Consider the following 15168-nt stretch of genomic DNA (forward strand, 5'->3'; position numbering starts at 1 on the left):
GTAGGTACTTAATTAGTTCTTTCCTCCCAAATAGGAGCTCCTTGAGCATAGGGAATCCTGTTTTTAACTTTCCTTTTTCTATTTAAGAGCTTTTAACACTGTATCCAGCATATACAGAGGGCTTAATAAATGATTAATAAATAACTAGAGGGGGAAATTAGCTAGCTGATATGGAGATCAATGACTTAAATACTGAAATACTAGTCCTTCTACCTCTGCCAATAATTAGCTATGGGAAGTTGGGCAAGTTATCTCACACTGCCCTCAAACCTCAGTTTCCTATCTGTAAAATCAATGGGTTAGGTTAGAAGATCTGAAGGTTCCTTCCAATAGGATCCATACATTTAGTCCTGGAAAAGACCTCAGAAGTCATACTGTTCAATCCCATTTTCCTGATGAGAAAACTGTGACAAGATTTTCCAATTTGCAGGTAAGAAAGATACTTTAAGGGGGGGAAAAAGGGAGACAGGGAGAAAGTAAACAAAAGAGAAGGCAGAGAAGAGAGAAAAAAAGAATGTCCCAAAGGAAGACCTCCTCCTTTACAAGGGAGGGTTTGGAGGGGAGCAGTAGGGAGGGGGAGTCTGGCTTTTCTGATGCTAATGGAAGTTTCTCTAGGCTCAGCAATAGGCCCTTTTTCCTTAGCCTGGAAGAATCGCATGAAGGCAATCACAAACACTCTTGTAATAATGTGCTCTACAGATCTTGGTCTGGGATGATTAAAAGCCTTCTAATTAGGAAAAAAAAAAAATACTCCTAATTGGAGATAACATGCAACTAAGAGATAAGCTGGGTTGGAGTTTCTGGCTCAATGATTAATATAAAGGTGTGAATGTCATTACTCTCAAAGCCTCAGTTTCCTTATCTGTAAAACAGACATAATGCTTCCTTCCTGATGGAATTAGATCTCATGAGCAGGAAGCCTGTTGGCTTACAAGAAGGGGACTGGGGATTGGGGGGGAGGGGAGATTTAAAAGATTGGCACAAGATTTTCTCTCTTTTGGCCATAAAACAACTCAGTGGGAGAGAAAGAGGAAAAGGCACTAATGTCCTCCAGTGACATCCCTTTCAAATCAACCAGGGCTTACTTCCTCAGGTCTTTGTGGCTTCCTTTTTTCCTGGAGCTCAGGTCCCTGGGAGGTTAGGAAGAATCTACTTTAACTAAGCCACAAACATAACTCACTGGTGGGATTAAGCCAGCCAATGTAATTTTACAAAGAGCTGTTCCCTGGACTTGGCATATCTGCTTGGGACTATTTTCCATCAGAATACTGGTTTTTCTTTTTTTGTTCTTCCCCAGCATTTTTCCTATCTCCCATCACTTTAGAACTTAACGCGGTAACAGCCATTTTTATTTTTTAAAGCAAAGCAGATTCTATTCATATAAGCTGGCTGGCTGTTGCTAGTAACCAATAGGATGGGCAGCTGATTTTGATTTTTTTAATCCAAAATCTCTGACAAGGAGATGGGGTGAGATTTGTAGTTTCTCAAGTAGGAAAAATTAAATTAAACTGCCACAATGGAAGCAATCTTGCTATGGCTCATTTGCCTAGAGGTTTTTCCAATAGCTCGAAGAATTTCCCTATCTCAAGGGTGTAGGAAATGCTTGCTACATATACCAACCTGCCCTAGATTCTCAGACTATGTCTCTCTCTATTCTGGCATCTCCTACTGTGTTGCCCCCAAAGTGACCCAGATGGTCTCTCTGTTTCAAATCGCCTGTGATGCTCTCCTCAAATGACCAGAATGCAGAGGGACTGAAGGTCACTTATTATTTGGCTGAGATCTGGAACCGCCAGAGGTCAGCCCTGAGTCCTTTGTCTGGAGGAAGAAAGATGAATCTTTTTTCAAGGTTAGGGTTTTATAGCCATTCCAGACTGAAAGGGTAACAGAAGACAAATGCCACCAGCAAGCAAGTTTCACAGGACTATTTCCAAAGGAGACATGATACAAAGCTTAATAAAGAAAGAGATGAATGGAAAGGCAGAGGCATTCTATTGTGTTCCCTCTTCTCCCTAGTGCAAGTGGAATAGAATTGTGGCCCTCTCAGCTAAACCACCCATCACTACAATCGGCCAGAGAACAGGCTACTGGCAGCATGATGGCTCCCTTCACAACTGGGTTATGATTTAAGTCTCATTATACTGGCAGAGCCTGATCTGTCCCCTAAGTACCAAAGCTTTGCTCCAGGTCAGCACAGAATCATTTGTAAAATGAGGGAGTTGGATTAGTTTCCCTAAGAAGAGCAGGACTCAAGGAGTTCTAGGTCCTTGCCTTCCTCTAACCCTACATTTCTTATCTCTCAGTGCCTTACTCTAACCCTATATTCTGATCTCTCAGTGCCTTACTCTAACCCTACATTTCTGATCTCTCAGATCCATAATTCTTTAGTACTTGTGTTGAAAGAAATAAATAGTTTGCTCAGATCTCAGCAACTCATTTAGATTAAAACAGGCAATGGGCTGTTACTTCTCAGTCAGCATGAAGGAGGTTTCTCTGATAAAGGCCAAGAAAAGCAGGTTATACTAAACCCCCATAGGACTGCTTTAGGACTAGTTATATTTTGTAAGACTAGCTCAGAAAGTCACCATATGACGCAAGTAGTTCATTCTACATAATTCCTAAGGATGAGAGCTTTCACCAGGAGTACCAAGAGTGTCTATATATGGCTTCTGAAGCAGTGATACTGTGATTGATCATGTTGGGCTTGAAATCAGCAAATCTGAGTTCCCAAACTGTATTTCTGACCCATATAAAGTTGGGAGATCTTGGGCTAGTCATCCACCCTGTATGTACCTCAGACAACTCTCTAGACTTACCTTTATTAAGTCACAGGCAGTCCAGTGGAGGGATTCCTTTCCCACACAAGGAATGAGAAAAGTAAGAGTCAGAGTCATAAGTCACAGAAGTGACTCAAAAGTAAAACCCCATAAACTGAAAAGTACTTTAATCATCCCACATAACATAAGCAGAGACAGAGGCTGCTTTGAAGTAGCCCCAGTGTGCAGATAATGTCACAGGAAGTAGAAGATAACAAATCTACAACTTAGGAGATCACAAGGACACAGCTTCCATTCTTGGATTTGCTAGTTGTGAGTGAATGTCTATGAGCATAAAATGTGCTGTTATCCTCTAACAGTCTTGGAAGCCTTTTGTTGCCCCATGCAGTTAGCCTGAATTTTTAATAATACCTCTGATCGCTTTAATAAATATGATAAAAAACTAGTGCCTGCTGTTGAAAGTCTTACTATCACACTATTAAGACTGATAAAAAAAGGTTTCTATTTTTTCAATCAGTGATTCTCAAATGCTGTCACAAGCACAATGCCCAGCACACAGTAGGTATTTAATAAATGCTAGCTTCCTTCCTTCCTTTTTCTACCAGCTTTATTCATAATGGAAAACAATTAAAAATAGCCCATATAGTTAATGACTGGGAAATGGTATATGAATATAATGGGAATACTTCAGAGTGAAAAACAAAAATGAAGGTTACATAGACAGGCACAATAAGTAATAATGGACAATAAACAACCACAATGGACCTGACAAATCCACAGGAGAAAGATGAGATACAAGGAAATACCATCTTTTTGTTGTTGTTGCTAAAATTAACATTAAAAATTCTTTAATTTGAAGTTTTATAACTTAATTTTTAGGGCAGCTACAAAGTGTAAGACAAAGCACTGGGCTGAGAATCAGGAAATCCTGAGTTCAAATCTGACCTCAAACACTTACTAGTTGTATGAGCCTGGGCAAATCATTTCATCCTGTTTGCTTCAGTTTCCTCATCTGTCAAATGAGCTGGAGTAGAAAATGGCAAATCCCTCCAGTATCTTTGCCAAGAAAACCTCAAATGAGGCCACAAGAAAACGATACAACAAACAACTTAAGATTTTAAATGAATATTTTAGTTGATTTGTGTTTAGGTTTAAAATTTAAAAACAAAAACTTCTATAGGTATTAAATAATATCTCTGGGCCTGAAGCCATGTTCCCCCATGTCACTCTTGTTTTCTAGGTAAACCAAAGGTATTTTCTTTTTTTCTGAGGCTGGGGTTAAGTGACTTGCCTAGGGTCACACAGCTAGGAAGTGTTAAGTGTCTGAGACCAGATTTGAACTCGGGTCCTCCTGAATTCAGGGCTGGTGCTCTATCCACTGTGCCACCTAGCTGCCCCTATCAAAGGTATTTTCAATGCAATATAAAAAAGATGTCTTTGGAGAGAAGACCTATCAGCCTTCAACAATTATAGCCCCAGAAATAACTGACATTTCTCTCATAATGCACCACCATTCCTTCAAGGAAAGCTACTAGAATCTGATAAAAATAACCCATTAGTTCATTCCTATCCACCAAAAAGGAATTAAGCTTGCTTTCAAGTCCTTTAGGTCTCAAACCAGGCCTCTCATAGCAATCAAGGTGAGGAACAGGGAGATAGGAAAGTTTATTGGGGGGAAGAATCGGGCGTCCTTGAGGCTTTAGGGCCACTGCCATACCAGAGTCATTTAGGCAGTAACTTTTATTGGAATCTCTGTCTCTGAAGATCTCCTAATTAAGGAGCCATTAACAGTTATTCTGTTTGAGAGCTCACCTCTATCCCCAGTTTTTACCCCCTCAAGTCAAAACAAGTAACCATGAACTTTATCCAAACACACAACAGAAAAGCAAAAACTGCCATGAGACCAAGGAGAGGAATATAGGGGTGGGGATATAGGACACACATTTATCTTAATAGCTTCTTGCAAACAGAGACAATCACCATGATTCCAAAAGTTTCTCAAATGAAAACAGTTGCATTTAAGAGAATTTTTTCTATCAGACATAATTTAAGGAGAAAAGGCTATGTGAAGCCATCACTAAGTAAGGAATAAAACCTTTCAAAGTTTCCAAGGACAGAATCATTTTCTGAAAGATGAATGGGGAAGTCACTTTAGGGTGCTCCACCTGACCACCTCTGGAACATCTGCCCATGTTCATTGAAGCCACCTTTCATTTTGTGCAGATGTAAGATGCTTAGAAATCAGGAACGTGTTTCTACTGTTTCCATGTGGCAAAATAATCCCACATACTAAAGAAACAACTTGGATTCCATTTATCATGATTAAATAGGACCATTTTAAAGTATTACAGTAATGTGATAGAGTCAGCAAGACTTGGCTTCAAATGCTGCATTAGTTGCATGACAGTGGGTAAATTTCTTTATTTCTGGACCTCAGGCTCTTCATCTGTAAAAAGCCCACCATCTGTTGGTGGGTGGGAGTGTCAGCTGATCATCTCTATGATCTCTTCCAGTTCTACATGTAGAATCCAATGAGAGTAGCTCAGTTTTAGATTTTTACCTTGTTGTCAGGTGGCCTTGTAACCCCTGCCTAATTTCTAGGAACAGCACTTGTCTACTTTCTGCAAACCCAATGCAGAATTGTTGGGTATAACTATGGAGAGTGACTAGGTGCCACAGTGGATAAAGTGCTGGGCCTGGAGCTGGAAAGATTTTCTTGAGTTCAAATTCAGCCTCAGAACTTAATAGCTGTGTGACTCTGAGCAAGTCACTTAATCCTGTTTGCCTCAGTTTCCTCATCTATAAAATGAGCTAGAGAAAGCAATGGAAAATCATTCTAGTATCTCTGGTGAGAAAACCCCAAATGGGGTCATGGAGAGTAGATATGACTAAAATGAATGAATAACGACATAGCTAGGAAAGGCTCAGGAGGTACAAAGGATCATCAATCCTCTCATTTTATGGATGAAGCCCAGAGAGATTGTGACTTACCTGACTAAGATAATATACCTGGTGTCTGAAAAAGGGACTGAACTCAATCTAGCTGACCTTTCTATTCATTCTATTCATTATCCCACAATGCTTTTCAGAAATAATCCTAATTTTGCCATTATCTAGCTGTGTAATATGGGCAAGTGACTTCCTTATCTGCTTTCTTTACCTGTTCAATAGGGATAGAACTACTTGTATTAATCATCTAATTCATAACTTGTGAGAATTAACTGACAAAGTCTGCAAATGTCTATTTGCAAGCATTATATAAACGCTATATAAATTTCTGATGCCATTCATTATTACATATAAAATGAAGATGCACTAGATCTCCACAGTGTCCTGTAGGTCTAAAAGTCTCATTCTATTGATTGCCTCCATCTTGAGACTCAAGGATAGAATCTAGAGGGAAGCAAACCAACTGTTTTTGCAAATAGATGCACCTTTAGTAACATTCCTGAATTTTTCCCCTGAATTTCTTTAGGATTATTAGTTCCTGAGAATCTGTTATGCTGAAAGACTTCCTTCTTACCCTTTATAGGGGAAAACAGATTAAAAAAAGATACCTTATGTGGCCAGAATGATTAATGGATGCCTTTACATAAAGGATCAAGATTTAACAGCCCTTGGTGGGATGGGAGGTACCTTAAAGAAAAAAACAAGGTGTCTTTTTGGAAAAAATAAAGGAGAAGCTGAGCTCAAAACGTCCTTGTTGATAGCCCGCTGACTCACGTGGGAGCAAGACAGTCTGGGGAAGCAGCAGGGAAAAGTGATGAATAGGATTTGGGGGCTGTCATGGAAACTTTTCTTTCCCTGGGCAGTGGCAGCATATGGCAGGTGCCCCCCAAAGTCAATTTCTCCTGCCTCAGGCTGGTTCCAGCTCTCAGTCATGCATACCCTGCCTTTCTTTCAATCTGAAGCGTCTCCCCCCACTCCTTTCCTCCAATTCCCTTCCCCCTTTGCTTAGTCACAGTAGCAACGTATCTTCCCACCCCCACTTCTTAGCTTCACAAAACAGATGCTCAGAGGGAAGGCGCATGTAGCCCTGCTGAAACTTAACTCTGTCCCAGCCCCTGGAAACGTATTCTGATGCAGCCCCCAACAAGGATAAAGAGTTGCTCAGACTGACAGCTGTAGCACAGTCCAGGTGGTGCAGCCTGACTTTTACTGGCTAAGATGCAGCCAAGGAAACCAGGCTCACTTCTTTCTATGAATGGGGAGGGGGAGGGAAAGTGTGAGGACAGTTATCTGCTTTTTGGTTGAGAAATACAAAGAGAAGACTGAAGACTAAAGATATGGTATCAAGATGTGCAGAACCCATCTCTTTTGAGAAAGAGCCTACTGGAATACAGTTTTGCAAGGGCTAATGTTGAAGAATTGTTCATGCATGTTTTAAAAAATAACAAACTTTAATTAAAGAGAGAGAGAGAGAGAGAGAGAGAGAGAGAGAGAGAGAGAGAGAGAGAGAACTCATTGACTTTCCTAGTGTCCTAGTGTTAGGGACTCTTGTCCTTGCATCCCAGATTCTTAAGCTGTGTGTGTCTTATGGGGTCTTATAACTGAATATGTTTGTGGTGAAATTATGATTTATTAAAATTAAATGTCTTATTTGTATACTTATTTTATATACTTATATAGTCAGGGTCATGGACCAATTTCTCAGGTGAAATGAGAGCATAAGTGGTAAAAATTTAAGAAGCTATAGTATATTTGTTTGTTTTTTCAGTCATTTCAGTTGTGTCCTACTCTTTGTGATCCCATTTGGGTTTTTCACTGGAGTGATTTTTCCATTTCCTTTTCCAGTTCATTTGACAGGTGAAGAAACTGTAGCAAACAGGATTAAGGGACTTAGCTAGGATCATACAGGATCATGCACTTAGCTAGGATCATGCAGACACTACATATTTGAGGCTGGGTTTGAACTCAGGTTTTCTGCCTCCAGGCCCAATGTTCTATTCACTGTGCCACCCAGCTGACCAGCTGTTCAAAGATGCCCCATATTTCTAGTATCAATGTTGGAAAAGTATAAACCCCATCAGGGGCTGTGCCTCTGTTACATGGTAATGCTTATCCTAGATCAGGGGGGGAAAAAAGATGTTTAAGAAGAGAGCAAGAAGGTTCCTCCCCACTTCAAGCACTAGCATTCTCTGGGCCCAAGTGACTGAGATATCTCTTTAATCAATTATATTATTAAAGTCATGTAAGGGGCATGAATATCAGTGATTAAGCCTGGGAGGGAGGTAAGGTGAAGAGAGGAAGTATAGAGATCCATCCCCCTACTCCCACCCCCTCCAAGCCCCAGGGAGAAAGACAATGGGAGAGAACAGGAGAAAGGTTTCCACTTACTTGCTAGCAAAAAACAGGCTATGGCCACGATATGCAGCTGCTTTGCAGTCACGTTGTATCGATCCATGAAGAGGTCCAGCAGGTAGACAGCCAGGTGTCTGGCTGTGGGGCAGATTTTGCAGTGGTTGCTGAGGACAGAAACTAAGTCAACAAAATACCTTCGGCTCTCAAGGAGGGGGGACTGGGCTTTGTAGACAGGCAGCTTCAGCTCCTAGGGGAACAAAGAGGGGAGAAGATGAGAATCCTAGGGCATTTAATGAGAGTACCCAAAGCTTAATTTGTTGCCTGTGCAAGGGGAACATCTAGCAAGCTAATGTTTTATGAATTTTTGCTTAGTATAATAAATTTCTTACAGGAAGTAATAGGAGGTAGTAAAATGATCAAGGTTGATTTAGGGTCAACAGGTCATACTTTTGGAAGAGGAAGAGATCTTTTACTTTAACATCTTTATTATTTTTTTATTTTAAACAAAAAATAGGAAAAGGAAAAAACTGTCATGTACATTGCAGAACACAAGAGAGAATTCAAAATATAAAGCAATAATTTCAATTTCAAGAAAGCCTATATAATAAAAACTACACATTATGTTTAGAGCTGTCTGTCTTTGCTTTCTTGTAGATTTTCTTTCGTTCTCTGCTGTGCACCTTTTTCTTTATTTTTCCCCCTTTTCCCCCTTTTCCAAGAAAACTACAATTAAGAACTGATCACACACACACACACACACACACACACACACAAATATACACTTATACATATACACACATACATACACATATCTATAATCATGCATATACACATTCATATGCATTTATCTAATATATTATGCTTGTTTGTCCTGTTTCTCCGAAGAGGGATAACATCTTTCACAAGTCTAAATTTTTCCATATTTTTCTAACTAAACCAACTCATCATTTCCTATATCACATCAATATTTCAATTTTATATTGTCCAGTTATTTTATAGTCTAAAACAATATCAATATGGCTGACATAGATTTAATTTAAAAAGAAAAATGGGAAAACTATACTATTTTAGCTTTAATTTTGTCTGAAATCATAAATTTGTTAGTGTTATCTCTAGTCCTGGAGTAGTAGGGAGGATGGTGCCTCTACTTTCAGATCTTCTTTCAGTTCTCTCTTCTGGCCTGGAACCAAAACTAAGCATTCCATTCTCTTCAAGTGTCCACAGCCATTGCTTCTCTACTCACCTAGTGTGTGCTGGTTCCTTTTTACTCAGGGCCAGAAGCTAGGTCTGGTGCCCCTTATCAGCAGAGGTTCTTTCTATCTTCCCTAATTCAGACATCCAACTCCCCAAACTATGCTGGAAGTGAAAATTCCTGTGACTGGGGCCCAGTCTATCTCACAACCCAGCTAGCCCCTGGATTCATCTCCTGCTGTTTAAACAGAACTACCCTGGAGGTGTTTACACTTCACTTGATCAAATCTTCAAGGTGGATCTTCTCCAGTTGCCCCAAATTACTTTTTGAAATCTACATTTCCCCTGAGACAATATTTTGTCTAGTTTGTCGGGGAAATCTAGATAGCTTGGAATTTTTTGATCTACTCAGCCATCTTTCCAGAATCCTCTCACAACAACTTTATTTTACAGATGAAGGAACTGAGACTCAAAAGGGTTAAGTATCCTTACTAACAAAATCACACAAGAGGATAAATAGAAGAACTGGGACTCACACCCAGGTCCTGAGCCTCCAAAGCCTCTTTCAGAGTATCTGGGTGTAGGCCTGAATTTTGTAGTGAAAGGATCTGGACTTCTTTGCTACTGACTGACTATATAATCCTGGGCAGATTGCTTTGCCTTCTTCAATTGTAAAACATCTCCCCCTCCATCCCACAGGATCACATCACTACAGTATCTGCCTTCAAGGAGCTCACAGTCTAATCCAGCACTCCCATCATCAATCTGCATTCAGGGAAAACAATCCAGTTTTTGAGAGGGAGGTAAAAATCTATCCTAGGAAGGGAGGGAAGATGAAGAAGGGGAAGAATTTTGTATTATACAGGCCACTGTGCCAGACAAATCAAATACATAGAGATTTTGGAGTATTAGAAGAGCCAAGTTTTAGTTCTAGCTGCCATGTGATCTTAGGTAAATCAATCTTTCTGTGGGTACTTAAGAGGAACAGCTTGGTGTTGGTGGATAGAGTGCTGGATTTGGAGGAGCTATGTTGGAACATTCATTCTATTACCTACTGATTAAATGATGTTGGGTAAGTTATTTAACTTTTCTGGGCCTCTGGGGTAGCTTGGTGGTACAGTGGATAAAGAGAAAGACCTGGGGTCAGGAAGAACTGAGTCTTATTGATTGCAAGCTCGGCTCTCTATCCATTGTCTGCCCCATATACTCTGTGTATGTGTATGCACGTATGTGCAAGGATAAGTCTATACAAAAAGAAAATACACATACACACATATATATGTATGTATAAGTGTATACAAACACACACACACCCCTCATCCCCACTTCCCAGCCTCCTTCTCAATGGAAGACAGGCCTTTTTTTTTTTTCTTTGTAAAGCACCAATGCATGCCTAGAATGTGGTAATCATTTAATAAATACTGGCAGATTTATTGACTTTATAAGGGTTGGTAACATGAGTTACCTACTAATCATTTATTTCCTCCAGCATCTCACTTCCCAAGTAAGCTTATTTTTGGTGTTGGTAGGAAGAGATCTCTGTACATACATTTAGTAACACTGTCTGACCCCGCCATTCTTACCTATAATTCAAGACAATGAAGCATTATTATAATGGTTTAAAGATAATTAAATAAAACTATATACAAAGTCTCCCTTATAGTAACAACAGAACATATCTTTATGTAGCAAGACACATATACAAATATGAATAGGTTTCATGAAATCAGATGACTAAATGTATGTGGCAAGTAAATCTGACAAATTTATTAAGCATTAAGCACTGAGGCTACATGTTTTATTTACAAGCCAAAAATCAAAATAGTCCTTGTCTTTTCTATTTTATCTAGTTAGCACAATGTGCTGTTCTCACTCAATGTTTGTAGAAATTGAAGCATCCTAATTAAATCTTGAATAAAGAGTTGTCATCTCAATTCCCAATCTACAGGTACCATTACAAAAACTCTGAAATTCCTTTTTCAATAGGAAAGAGATGCTCCAATCTAAGGGACATTCAGCTTTCTTTACCAGAGTTTACCCAGAATCAGAATGTTAACACTTAGAAGGGATATCAGTCCTACATACTTCCTCCCCACTTTATAGATGAAAAAACATGACCTGACCAAGGTCATATAGATAATATGTTGGGGCTGGAGCTCAAGTCTTCTGATTCAATATTCATGTAGTGTTCACAATACCATTTTTTTTTTTTCTGTAAAGGGCTATACATTCATTTTATCCAAGAGAAAAGCAGCTGAATCTTCAGAAAAAAGGAAAAAAGAAAAAGACGACACAATTTTGATTGATAGGTTCACTCTCTGACCTCTTGGCTTTAACCTCAAGGGTTTTTTTTTTGTTTTGTTTTGTTTTGTTATGTTTTGTGAGACAACAAATGGGTTAAGTGGCCTGCCCAGTGTCACACAGTTAAGTGTTAACTCAGGATTCCAGGTCCAGTGCTCTATCAGATAAACTGTCTAGTGTTTGTATAGTCATGGACCTCCTTTCAGTCTGTTAAAGCAAGCTTAGGGACATCTCAGAATGAGAGTTTCAAATGTATAAAACAAAACACTTAGGATTACAAAAGAACCCAATCTACCGAAGTGCCATTTTATCAAAATATTTTAAGACCAATTTCCTGGACTTTATTCAAGTTTAAGAACTGCAATTTGGCAGGGTTGGGTTTCTAGACCCTAGGTAGAATATGAAGATGTCACAGAGGCCTTTATTCTTTCTAGTTTGGGTCTTTCAAGTACTTCTGGACTTCTAGACTAAGTTTCCTTGAAGGCTGTCTCAATTCAAACAATTTTTTTTTTTTTTTTTTTTTTTTTTTTTTACAATGCATCTTGAATTTGAGAGACAATAAGGCAGCTCCTCAACCCAGTCAGCTCTCAAAGCAATAACAAGGATTAGAAAGGCATTGCAGTCAGCTACTGGCAAACTAGTAAACTAGAGAGGAACAAAGTGATCTAGCAGACCTCCAAAAGAGTTAAACATAGCCCTCAGGGTCAAAGGTAGGAGGGAGGCTAAGAAAGGGAGTGGGCAATCAGAGATTTATAGATTATCTATTCCCCTTCCATATCTTTTGGATATGACTTTGCCCAACAAGCTGGATTTTCAATGGTCCCTTCTACAGCTAAAAAGTTCCTGGGCAACTTAGTCATAGGTATTTTCAGAAAGGAATAAACTTCCACCTTCTGCAGGAAAACTTCTGCATCTGGCTCTCTATAGTAACTGTTTTACATATGAATGAATGAATGAATGAATGAATGGATGAATGAAAAAGTTATTAAGTAAGAGTTTACTAAAACTCTAGGGACACAAATAATAAAATCAAACCAGTCTGTGCTCACGCTCTAATTGGAGGAGACAACACACACACATAAAAAAAAATTAGAGGCCTACAAGGCTGAACAAAGAAAGACCAGAAGTCCTAAAAGTACAATAGTAGGCAAATGGCAAAGCCTAGGAATTTTCAGTTTAATTATTTAGCTATCTCCACAGAAAGATATTTTGGAACCCAATATTGGTAGGAAACTTGAAAAAATATGATTAGATAAAAATGATGTGTACAGTACATAAAAGAGCACATATTGTATCAGGATGCCTGTTTTTCAATTTTTTATGGATCCTGAACAAGTCACAATCTCTGGACCTCAGTTAGACTCTCCTTTTCACTGAGAAGGAATCACTTCCTTTATTTATCTTTGGACAGATTCTCTTTACTCTTCGCCTCCTTAGGAATCCTGGTATCATTTCCCCCACAAAGATGATTCCCTGATTCATTTATCCAGCTCTAATTTGTCTCTTCCTGACTTGTAAATCCAAGGGCCTGCTGAACATTTCTACCATCTGGAATGTAACATTTTCATTTCTCTCCTTAGTGACCCGGGATTCAAAATCTTTGAGTTATTTTTGATTCTTCCCTTATTCATTTTCTACGAAATGCTTAATTATCACATCCTGTCTTTTTTTTTTGTGAGGCAATTGAGGTTAAGTGACTTGCCCAGGGTCACAGGCCTAGGAAGTGTTTAAGTGTCCGAGACCAGATTTGAATTCAGGTCCTCCTGACTTCAGGGCTCTATGACTGTGCCATCTAGTTGCCCCTGTCTTTTTTTTTTTTTTTAAACCTTCACAACACATTTTCCAATCTGTCCCCAACTTTCTACTCAGTTACTGTCCTAAGGTCGACCTCATAACTTCTTAGATCTATTTATTATAATAGTCTCCTAACTAGTATTCTATGTCTCCTTTTTCTAATCTATCCTTCACACAGCTGGCAAAAGAATCTTCCTAAACGACATAGTCTTGCCATGTCCATATAGCAAAAATTGTCAAGGACTTCTCTGGATAAAAACAACACAAATTAGAGCACCAGTCCTGAAGTCAGGAGGACCTGAGTTCAAATATGGCCTCTTAACACTTCTTAGCTGTGTGACCCTGGGCAAGTCACTTAACCCCAATTGCCTCAGCCAAAAAACCCAAACCAAACCAAACCAAAAAGAACCAAAACAAACCACAACACAAAGCCATTAGCCTGGCATTCCAAGTCTCAGCATTGTGACCACAATCTATTTGTGGGGTCTCATTGCATATTACTCTTTTTGAACTTTCTGAATTCAAGTCTAGACTAATAGCAAATTACAGCTGTATTCCATATACATGAAATGTCATTCTTTCTTCATTTCTGCTTTTCAAATTTCTTATTTTCCTTTAAGGTTTGGATACCACTTTTTCTATAACATTTTTCCTATTCAAACTCAAAATATTTCTCTTAATCTTCAAATTTTCCTAGAGCATAAGATCTAGATACCTCTTTTATCTCCTACTCCCATCTCATGTATTATATTTACCTGTATTCCTATTGACCCTGCCAGTAAAATAAAAGCACAATTTTTAAAAAAACTCTTTTTATCATTAATGTCTGACACACAGGGATATAAGTCCCAGTGGGTAGAAGGTGAAACAGATTTCTGCCTGATTGAGAAAAAAACTTTCTAAGAATCAGATCTATCTAAAATCAAATGGGCTATTTTACCTTGAGAGGAGGCAGTAGAAGCTGGAGGATGTTAAGATATCATGCTGACTGTAGCCATTTATGCTATCTTATCTTCAACTTGGCCTTCACAGAATGAAGGCAATGCTTTTTTTGGTCTCCTAATCAATTTTCTATCTTTCTCTCCAAAAGGCTGTTCCAGACCTCAAGCTTCTCACAACATCCTGTCACACCTCCAACTAAGGACATTGCCACATACTTTTCTGATAAAATTGAGGATGCTTTGTCTCTTGACTACATCTCAAAACCCCTCATTCTCTCAAATTCTCTTCCCCCCCTTTTTTTTGCTACATCTTTTAATAAAGAATTAGGAATACTTGCCAAGGCAAACATCTCTCTATATGTGTGTGTATGTATATATGCATGACATACCCTTCACCCCATTTCATACTACCAAACTTCTAGTCACCTAGATTCAAAACTTTGGAATTATCCTTTACTCCTTACTTTGCCTCACCCCACTAGTTAATCTCCATTTATTCAAAATTGCCAAATCTTATCATTTTTCTCTCAACAATTACCTGTGGCATCTATCCCCTTATTTTTACTCATGGGTCCAAAACTCACATCCTGTTTCTTTCTCTAATCTCCAAATTCTCCTTTCTTTCCTTGCCCTCTCAAGAAACCCCACTTTCACAACTTTGTAATTATCCTTCGTAACTTAACTAATTTATTGCTAAAATTTTGATCATACTGGTTTCTTTCAGTTCTTCTCTTCTGGTATCCTCTTCTGATAAATAAAGCATCTATAGATACCTCCAGAAGGCCACCAGAAGATGACAAATTAGTCGCTTTCCTCATGAGCTGCAAAAGCTTTGTGAATAGAGAAGATTTTGAAAGAAGACA

The 15168-nt window shown here is 38.9% G+C and overlaps 1 protein-coding gene across 4 annotated transcripts in view; it reads right to left on the reverse strand.

The window, feature by feature from the left end:
• CCNJL (cyclin J like) overlaps positions 1–15168 on the reverse strand; it is a 49123-nt gene that overhangs the window by 12336 nt on the left and 21619 nt on the right. For all 4 annotated transcript variants that reach the window (XM_074291973.1, XM_074291970.1, XM_074291972.1 and 1 more), the window contains exon 3: positions 8115–8325. In XM_074291973.1, the coding sequence (XP_074148074.1) occupies positions 8115–8325 (211 nt within the window). The remainder of the gene's footprint in view (positions 1–8114; positions 8326–15168) is intronic.

Source organism: Sminthopsis crassicaudata, chromosome 2 (assembly GCF_048593235.1).
Source record: "Sminthopsis crassicaudata isolate SCR6 chromosome 2, ASM4859323v1, whole genome shotgun sequence".
NCBI classification, from domain to species: Eukaryota; Metazoa; Chordata; class Mammalia; order Dasyuromorphia; family Dasyuridae; genus Sminthopsis; species Sminthopsis crassicaudata.